General features: G+C 43.8%; 1 protein-coding gene across 13 annotated transcripts; it reads left to right on the forward strand.

Annotated features, from left to right (window-relative positions):
* Window positions 1–4,561: 4,561 nt before the first annotated feature.
* Window positions 4,562–10,439, forward strand: LOC128345254 (uncharacterized). 13 transcript variants are annotated; one of them, XM_053296960.1, is made up of 5 exons: window positions 4,566–4,818; window positions 5,961–6,028; window positions 7,742–7,795; window positions 8,724–8,789; window positions 9,927–10,439. In XM_053296960.1, the coding sequence occupies exons 1-5, from the start codon at window positions 4,755–4,757 to the stop codon at window positions 10,383–10,385; spliced, it is 711 nt and encodes a 236-aa protein (XP_053152935.1). In that variant the 5' UTR covers window positions 4,566–4,754; the 3' UTR covers window positions 10,386–10,439. The 13 variants fall into 13 exon arrangements, with proteins under 13 accessions (XP_053152961.1, XP_053152935.1, XP_053152999.1 ...); XM_053297024.1 differs by having other exon boundaries at window positions 4,568–4,831; XM_053296996.1 differs by having other exon boundaries at window positions 4,569–4,831; window positions 5,958–6,028.

A 10,439-nucleotide genomic window follows, 5' to 3' on the forward strand; every position in this document is an offset into this window, starting at 1 on the left:
GTTGGCTGAGTGTTACTTTAATGGAGGTAGACAGGCTAATCTCCTTGGGCATAAATGTTACTTTGACATGTTACTGGGATTAAAATGAAGCCCTTCATGCACCTACTGGAACTTTATATCCTGCTCTTAAATGTAGAGGGTTGCTAAAGCAAGGTACAACAAAAATCTTGAAAATGCAACCATGATTAAGAGAAAACATAATAAAAATATTATAACGGTAGATTATAGTAGATGAACAGAAGATGAAATCAAGATAACTGTTGTTAAAAGCTCAGGCAAATAAAAAGATCTTAACATGGCACCTAAGATGGAGCAAGTAAGGTACCAGGCAGACGTATCTGGGGAGGGTATTCCATAAGCAGGGGTGCCACCACAGGAGAGGCTCTCTTGTTTATCACTTCCTGCCTCATTTGGGAAGGAAGAGGCACCAGAAGAAGGGTCAGTGACCAATGGTGTAGCAATGTTGGTGATGGCCCATGTTCAAAATTTTTGCCAGGTTGCTGCTGCCATAGCCCCTACCACCACCCCCATCCTCACTCCTCTGTCACCTCTCCTTCACCTGCCTGCCTCCCCCTCCCCCCCATGTTACCTGCCACCTCTGCAGCTGCAGCAGTAAGTCCACATTCATTGCGCACCGGCTGGCTTGTGAAGGGAGTGAAGGTTTCCTGGCTGCAGTGGTGGGCTGTGATGTTATACTGTGCTGCAGCCAGAAAACTTTGCAATGTATGCAGACTTAGTGTTGCAGCTGCGGAGGCAGGCAGGTGAGTGGACAGGTGAGAGGCCCTCGGCACAGCCTCTTTTATTGGGGATGGGGCCCTCATGTTCTTTGAACACACCTGCTCAAGTGTGGATACACCCCTGCCTCCAACAAATATTGTAGGTAATGCATGTGGGTGCCACTTCCAGGACAGTCTTGTGGCTCTTGGGAGCTCACTAGATGGCATCCCATCCTCTCTCTGGATTGTCATAACCTCCGCCTGGTTGCAGAAAAAGGAAGGGGGTGATCAAGGCAGGGAGGAGCAAGAAGGCCTGCATCTGAAGGTGGGGGGGAGGAAAGAGAAGGGGGTAGAGAGGTGGGTAGTGGGGAAGAGAGCCTGGCAGAGAAGAAGCAAGCAGGTTAGAATGTATGACCTGGGCAGGGCAGGTCCACAGTCCTGCAAGGTGGGTTAAGCGGGGGAAGGAAGAGGCAGTTCTTGGGGAGGAAGTCTCAGCTCAGGCAGCAAATTCGGCACTGAGCCTCATCCAACAAACCCAGGAATGTTGTTACACTGAAAACTGAAAAGGAGGAAAATGGGGCAGGGAAGTAGAAGTGGTAGTCGTCGCTCTCCCTTTTTTCTCCTCTTCTTTCTCAGGATACCAGCCGCTTCTATGCTGCTCCTTCCCTGGTGCCATTTCCCTTGGGGAGTTTTTTCTGGAGTATGAGTAGAAGGGCCACATGCAGATGTAGTTCCCCCTCCCTGCATACTGCCAGGATTTATTTGCTACCAAGATTTAATCCCCACCTTTCCCCGCAAATGGCCCAAAGTGGTTCAAGATAATCAAATAAGAAGCAATATATAAAATGGCTTTGTTTGTTTGAATTTCAAACATCTATACCCCAGTTTTTGAATCTGTATCCTGCTGTTTGAATGTATTTGCTTTACTGGGGTTTTTTTTACACCTTTGAATTGCTAATCACTATAAAAGCTGCTTTTCGCTTTATAGTGCTAAAGTTTGTAAAAACAGTAAGTGAATAAATAGCAATAGCAATAGCAATAGCAATAGCACTTACATTTATATACCGCTCTATAGCTGGAAGCTCTCTAAGCAGTTTACAATGATTTAGCATATTGCCCCCAACATTTCTGGGTACTCATTTTACCGACCTCGGAAGGATGGAAGGCTGAGTCAACCTTGAGCCCCTGGTCAGGATCAATCTTGCAACCTTCTGGTTACAGAGCAGCAGTTTTACCACTGCGCCACCAGGGGCTCTTTAAATTAGGTTAAAGCAGCACCAATAAAAGTTCTTAAAGGCATAAGTGCAGCACATGGAGCAATAAACAGTGGTGGTCATTGCCAGTTCAGAAGGCCGGCAGTCTCCATGATGGCCCCTATAGCCATGCCCACCCTGACAGCCACACCCCATAGCCACACCAACCCCAACAGTCACCCCCCACCAGATAGATGCAATAAATTGGGGGAGTCTGTCACAAGGATAGTTTTCTAACTCTGCAAAGCTTGAACCCAGAAGAGCAGTTCTGGATTGTCAACCACAAAGGGTGCAGCATACTCCTTGTAACAGAATATGGGAAGAAGGGTAATAAAATCAATTATAGTCAGATATTCAGTTGCATAACAAACTGATGGAATAGCAAGAACAGCATATTATTTCCATTTAGAAAGCAAAGGACTTTGCATCCCTGCTGAGACCCTGGAGAGAAAAAAAGAGAGTGCTTGGTCTGCATTCCTACCTGTCCCTGCAGCATTATACCACAGGCAATGGACACAAAACAGCAGCAATGAAGCCAATGTTATAACTCACAGTGTTAGGATATGGGATCACTAAAAGTTTTGTGGAACAGGAATGTCTATTGCCTACCTAAAAGTGGGCAGGGAGGGGTCTGGTGGCTTTTCTTGAAAGGTTATTCCAAAGTAGTGGTTCTACCACCAAAAAGCCCCAGGTGTACTACATATAGCACAAATCACATCCCAACAGATCCAATGATAACATAAATGAAAAAAATGTTTGGGTGTCATGACCAAGCTTGGCTTGGCTTCTGATCTTCCTGAATTGGCTTGGCCAATTCAGGGTTTCTACTTGCCACTTGAATTGGCAAGTAGACACCTGTGCGGGGAGGGAAGGGAGAACATGTGCTCCCAAGGCTCAAGGGTGTCACATAGCACCAGCTTTAACCATGGCTCTGTGTAATAGCTGAACCAAACCCCAGTCTGGCATTGGCCAGTTCTGCCATTTAACAAACATCCAGAGCCAAACAAAACTGATACCATGACTAGATTGGGCCCAAGAGGCAAAGGAGCACAGACCTCCAGCGCCTTTAATAGCTGTGGAGAGAAAGGCAGGTGAGCAGGTGCCATTTTTCTCGCCCTCCATGACAAGCAGCAGCTGCTAAAATACTCGTCTGTTGCATGACTGTTAAGACACAGTTGGGGATACTGTGTGGTATAAAAGAGAGAGAAAGAGAGACCCTTTCTTCTTTCACATCTGGTCAACCTTGTTTTAACCTTGTTGTATTAATTAATGAATCCCAGGCAAGTGCAGGTTAATCTGAAGTTTAACACAAAGATTATTAAATAATCATAAGAATGCTTCAGTGAACTTACTTTAGAAGACTTGTGGAAGAGGAAAAGGCATTCATCATGACTTAACCAATCTGACTGTTTATGTGCTAACCAGTATGTACCAAGAGTCAGAACAGTATTATTAATTATTATTATTTGCAACATTTTTATACCACCTTTCTGCCTTGACAAAGGAACTCAAAGTGGTTTACAATATTAAAAGAAGCAAATTATAGAAGATTAATAATCAATCAATTTTTTTATTACAGCCGTTGGCCCCCCCAGAGATAAAAATCAGAATAACAAATATAAATAATATACACAAATTGTAACTGATAATAACACACAATAAAGCAGGATAGATTACTTTAAAAACAGTAAAACAGCTCCTAAAATTGAGACCTTAATCTCATAGCAATATAAAAAAATTTGGCCACCACTTTTGTGATCTCACAGCTTGTATCCGCAAGGCAATATTGTGTATAAAAAAGCTCACACCTAGAAGTTTAACAAAATGTCTCAGGCTGTTGGTCTTTTCAGGAGCTGAGGACAAGAGCTCCCTGGCCTGGATGCCTCCTTTCTTGCCTTCCTCTCAGGGCACACTGGTCTTCTTAGTATATATTTGGGCATGATGAATGCAGCCTGTCATATGTAAGTGGGAATTCTCTCTCTCCCCGCCCCCCATTTTATACCCCACTTTTATACAGACAAAAAGAGAGAGAAAGAACTGGTAGCAGACACCATCTGCCAACTAAATGTAACACTTATTTACAGGTCCAGTTGCTAACAAGTAGTTGGAGAAGAGATGCTGGTAGGAAGTCCGGTCATTGGGGCAGGGGATGATGGGAGTTGTAGTCCAGTAACATCTGGGGACCCAGTGTTGGGAACCCCTGATGGAGAGAGAGAGAGAGAGAGAGAGAGAGAGAGAGAGCACCTTAGTGGTCTCCCTCACCAACCTGTTCCCTGGACTATGGAAGCACAGCAGACCTACAGAAATTAGCCAATAGCCCTTGGTTATCATAGAATGTTAGGGCTGGAAGGGGTCTTGGCAGTCTTCTTGTCCAAGCCCCTGCTCAGTGTAGGAAAACACTTGAGCTTCCCTGACAGATGGATTTCTAAGCACTATGTGGAAACTTGTAGCCAAGGAGAATCTGCCACTACTGCATGAGGCACATTAGAATTCTAATCTCCATGAAGGAAACTATAGATACCTATGAGGATTGCATGGTCCCTGTACCTTTAACAGAAGAGGGCACAAGAAAAGCAGCACCAGCTGAAATCCCCTCTTTCCCACAACCTTTATAGGAGCTCTGTCTGTTGTACCTGGTCACTTCTAGCTGGAAGTTTCATAGAGGGAGGCAGCAGGGGTGCAAGGCCCTAAGCTTAAAAAAGAAGCAGCAGCAGCAGCAGGTGGTGAGGAGGGGGAAGTGTGACACTGTTAAGCCTGAGGAGCATCAAAGGTTGTTGGAGATAGGATGGCAGCTGTGGAGCGAAGGAAGCGGAGGAGAAAGAAGTTCCAGAATGGGAAGCCCATGGCAGGTTTGAGGAAGGGGTTGGTGTGGTATTGAACTTTTTCTGAATTTGTAGTATTTATTGACTATTATAACTATGTCAGTCCTCCTCCTTTGATTTAAGGACTGGTCTCTCCAAGAGCTGATAACTTGACTACTATGAACAGTTTTCAACAAAAATTATCAGTGGCTAACACAGAAATGAATGAATAATAAATAAGGTGGTTCACTGTCTCAAAAGTCTAAAAAGAAACACAAGGAAGACACCAGCAACAGCCACTGGGGAAAAAAAATACTTGCTGGGGTTGGATGAGGCAATTACTCTCCCCCTGCTAAGTATAAGATAATTGCCACTTGTCACAAGTAATGCATAAAATTACTTGTTGATTTTAAGACTGAAATCCCATCCTATACACAAGTTATCTAAACATCTCACTGGTCTTCTGAGTAGATACTCTTAGGATTGGGCTGTTACTTGATTTATTCTCAACAGCAGTATGAAAGGGGAGAGAGAACTTCTGGAAATCTGGGGTGGGGGTGTATTTGGAAAAATATGACTACTGCATGAGATGGGGTAGGATGCCAGCATTACCATATTTACCAAATAGAAGAAGACTCTGAATTTAAGATGATGCCTTAAGATAGTGATTCAATACAGGTTATACTTGTATTTACCCAAAAGAAAAAGGACTCTGAATTTAAGATGATCCCTTCCATATTTAACAGGAAAGAACTGGGGGGAAACCTCATCTTGGATTTGGATGAACATGGCAACTTATTACAATACTGTTCTTACAATTCCCATTTGTATGCCCCATTGGCATAAATAGTATATTACTACAACATGAATCTTGAGTTTGCATGTTGTGTTGTGAGTTGCTGCTGCAACAGGGTATTGTGCTTCTCAATGGAGTGCATTTTCAGTTCAGCTTCTGTATTCAACAAAGAGCAATCTTAAATTTTAATATACTTACATGTGGAAATAATCAACATCTTCTGAAATGCTATCTACCTGTCTCACTTAAATCCATGTGTGTCCATTGCAGGTCTGTTGATCAATTATTTAATCAAATAAAAGCCAGTGTTTAAGTCCATGTGATGGTTGATTTGCTATGACTGACCTAACAGATGATTAATCTAACCAAAACTTCTCCCTTTCTTCCATAGTAGATTCATATCAGTGGGTGAACTTAGGAAATAATTCTGTTGACCTAGAGATATTGGCTCACAAATACATGGTAAGAGTCTCCTTTCAAAATACCATTTAAAAACAATTGGATAGCTTAATAACAGCCTGAAGGTCATGTGTGTCTGGCTTGGATGAAACCGATTAATCTGTGAAGTGCAAGGTGGAGTAGACAGGAGGGCAGGTACATGCCGGAAACTGCCATAGCGGCATTCAACCCTGACACCGTCTAGAACTGGAACTGACTTCCAGTGCAGTTCTATGCATGTTTCCTTGGAAGTAAGTCCCATTGTGTTCCCTAGTAAGTGTGTTTGGAATTGCAGACTTTATTTTAAATCTAATTCCAGGTGGTGCAGATGAGATTCTTAGAGTTAAAGGCCTGCATAGAACATAGGAGTATTTCAAAGAGCAGTGGTGGTGATGACTCTTATATTTCAGAAGTACAGCAAGGTATTCATATTTTTAGCCTACTCACCACATGGAAAGTACCCTTATGAGGTCATTTTGCTGTCCATGTGTGTGCTCCCCTATTGCAGAATGCCTGCATCTATTTGTACCAAATTTGATACAGATGACGTGCCATCTAGATACATCTGAACGGCATGGTTTGTGATGACATTATGTGCCCTGATCCAAGATGGCGGCTGTAAGGAAAGAAGACAGTTCAGTACTTACCAAAACTGCTTGGTTTCCCCCCTGTTTCAATGAATAATAGTGGCCTTGAAGGGAGTGATTTCTCTTGGAGAATCAGGCATGGAGAAAAGGATTAAACTCCACAGCTCTGGTATTACAGTTTGATCTAACTTGTCTCCTCTGCTCCGCATAGCTGCGTGTTAGCAAAGAAAAAGATGTTGGGAGATCAGATAGTTCTTAAGTCCTGTCTGGTCCTAAGACTAAGAACCAAACAAGTTGTGCTGAGGGGCAGCCATGTCTGCTTGTTCACGTCTGTCCTTTTACCTCCTAAAGGGTGAGACTTGTTAAAAGTTGTGTGCTAAGGCTGCGACCTGAATGTTTGCTTGTCTTCACCTTATTTTATTATTTACACTTATATCCCGCACTTCCTCCGAGGAGCTCATGGTTATTTTTATCCTCACAACAACCCTGTGAGGTAGGGTTGTTGTGAGGAGGTAGGCTGAGAGACACGTGACTGGCCCAGAGTCACCCTCTGAACTTCATGGCTGAATGGGGGTTTGAACGTGGGTCTTCATGGTCCTAGTCCAGCACTCTTACCACTACGCTATGCTGGCTCCTATAACCTCAGGCACTTTTCTTCTGGCCTGACTATATCTGGCTGAAGAGCTACATAGATGTGCCTGAGGAATAACTGCATGGGTCAGTGTGGTATAGTAGTTAGTATCTGACAAGGGGTGAGTAAACCCAGATTCAAATTCCTACTTGTCCATGAAGTTTGTGATTCTGGGCCAGTCACTCTTGGGGTGCTTTTGAGGCAAAAATAGGGGCAGGGGAATTATGTACAGTACTGAGCTGTAGGAAGGTTGAGGGAAGAGGAGGAGGAGGATGTGATCAGAAGTGTGGGGGAGTGTGGAGGTGGGGGTCAACACCCCAAATGGCATCCTATTCTGTGTTTAAGCTGGGCAAAGTGGTTGAGTTTAGGATGTTGAACTGTAGGTATATTCAGGCATACTGTTGGTAGCCTCTTACAATGTGTATACTCAAGAACTAATGTTGGGGAGCAGGGTGGACATTCTGCAAGTACATAAATAAAATCCAATTGGCTTTAAAAGCTTCTCTTACTTGCTCCTAGCAAAAGTGCACAGTTGAGTCCAGCACTGAATCGGAATCTGATGCAAACGTAGAGGTAATGCATGTGGCTGTTTAGGAGCTTTATATACTACCTTTCAAATGTCAACCAACCACCCAACCCAAGGTGGTTGACAAAATAAAGCAATGGCATTCTGTTTAAATGCAAAACAGCTCTGGTTCTGTTTCCTGGCCCCTTTGAGCCCTGGTCTATACATGCAGCAGAATGAAGTGGTAGAATGGGTTGTAACATCTCCGACGGGAGGACTACAAGGTCATATTTAAGCCCTGGATTAAAAAACAAAACCACTCTCTGTAAATAGAAAACCAGCAGAGCAGGATAAAGGGATAGGCTAGTCCAGGGGCGGGCACTCTGAGGCTCTCCAGCTGTTGGGGACTGCAGCTTCCATCATCCTTAGCTGCAATTTATTGTGTCTGGGTTTGATGGGAGTTGTAGTCCACCAACAGCTAGTGAACCTCTGGGCACTCCTGGGTTAGAAATTTCACCCAGATAGATTTGTCTTTACCCCAACGTGATGATTTTGCTGCAAATTACTACTTTAGGAACACACTGCTGCCTGGGAGAGGAGGGTGATTTCTTTCAATGTAAAAATAGTGCAGGGGAAAATACTACCTCACACATACACATATGCACTTTGTGCACATTCCTGGCCCGCATCTGGACCCCATTCAGCTTTTGTTTAAAAAGATGAAATGTTAACTTCTGGATTAAGTGTGCCCTGTAATAAAGTGTTTAGTTTTGCATGTAGTTTGGCCCTTCATTAGAAAAATCCTTTACCATCTAGCCCAATGGACTACCGTTAGCAAGCAGTTCAGTTCCATACGGTGAACCTTTCTCTTAAAGTAGAAATTACTTCCAGCTTGTTCGACTTGTTCTCACAGTTAATGTGCATGGTGGGCGTGTGTGTGTGTGTGCGCGTGTGCGTGCGTGTACTATACCAACATCTGAAGTGTCTCGCCAAAAGCAGGTTCTGAACAGCAACAGGCTTCCAGAAGGGCTCTTTGAGCAAACGAACCACACAAAACTTAAAGTAAGTCTGCAACTTCTTTATAGAACTTGAGCTACATTTTGTTGGTTGAACGTTTTTAAAACTAGTATAATTCTGCAGTATCTGATCAATTTAAGTTTAACTTTTTCTTGCTACATAAGTTATTGAACCAGAAAACTTTCTTCTGCAAGAGGCTACTAGGTGATAATCTTGTGCTATATTTTAGTGAGCAGTCTACACGATGCCTCATTTCTCTGTAGAGTTGCTACATAATAAAACTTCTTCTGAATGCAGGGGCGTAACTACTATTAGGCAAGGGGAGGCAGCTGCCTGGCAGCCCCCACGTCTCGAGGGGCCCCCCAGAGGCAAGTCACATGTGAAGTGTGTGTGTGTGTGTATCAGTGAGGGGCCCATTTTAAAATTTTGTCTCTGGGCCCACTCCAGCCTTGTTACGCCCGTCTGAATGAATTTTTCTTTTTAATGGAGCAATTTAGATTGCAGGTCCTTAGCATACCTGCCGCTCTGTTTTTTTCTGACTTCAATTCGCTGCTGCTGCTTGCCTAAATGAGATAAAAATTATCCAACTGGGCCCAACTTGAATCCTAACTTGTGTGAGCAGAGAGGAATGTTGGGCTTGCCATGAATGTTAATTATCTTCAGTGAATGGAGGTTATCCAGATATGGGTTTCTCCTCCAGTTGCTTTAGAGGCAATAATATGCAAATGACCTTGTGCATCAGAGCAGTAGCACTGGACCTGGAGTCCAGACTCTCTCTGCTGGTGTAGAAGGTTACCTATTGTGCATTATCCCCACCCACTTCCTCCAGAAGGCAGGACGATGCAAACACAGGAAAACCTCAAAAGGACCCCAGTGGGTGGCTCCCTTCAGTTCACTGTCCTGCCTTCTCTCAGATAGCCACTCTTCCTAGCCCCCACCACAACCATAAAGGACCATATTCTGCAGACACCTCTTTGTGCCAGAACTGGTAATCTGTAACGTTGTCTGGAATGACATGAAGGGATCCCAACAGAATGAATTAGATTGTGGCCAGAGTCCTGTCATTGTTCAAACACTCTTCTTGGGCATTTAAGAAATAACTAAGGATAAGTATTGTTTGTAGGGTTAGGTGCTCTAAATGTCCCTGCTGCAAGAATCCTGCAATTATGTCTTCTATTCTAGTTCTTGGATCCTTATGACGGTGATTATGAGGAAATCTCAGGCACATCAGACTGTAGTTTGGATTCCCCTGTTGACTCCAGACATAGTAGGGTGATCTTCTGGGAGCATCCCACTCCTCATGCTCTGACTCCAGACGACCCTTTTCCTCCTGAAGGCCAGGAGCCTCTCTCTGCTTCACCATATAGGGCAGTCTCTGCAACTGTAACTCAGAAGGATGAACCAGAACTGCAGGACCCCTGTGAAATACTCCAGCTGCCAGAGAAACCTTCCTGGCTTATGGGGCCCGATTCCTCAAAACATGGTAGACTCCATGAAAACACAGCTCCAAGTTCTGCAGATCAGTCCATGTTGGAGTGTGACAGTGGGATGTGTGAAGATCCAAATGTCAACAGGAAGCAAGGACGGTCTGTTCTGGAGAATGCTGGAGAAAAACTCAGAAAGAAACTGCGGGTGACTTAACCCTTCTAATTAGTATATAACTATTCATTAAATAGTATATAAATACAACCTTAA

The sequence above is a fragment of the Hemicordylus capensis genome, chromosome 1 (assembly GCF_027244095.1).
Source record: "Hemicordylus capensis ecotype Gifberg chromosome 1, rHemCap1.1.pri, whole genome shotgun sequence".
Classification (NCBI taxonomy): domain Eukaryota; kingdom Metazoa; phylum Chordata; class Lepidosauria; order Squamata; family Cordylidae; genus Hemicordylus; species Hemicordylus capensis.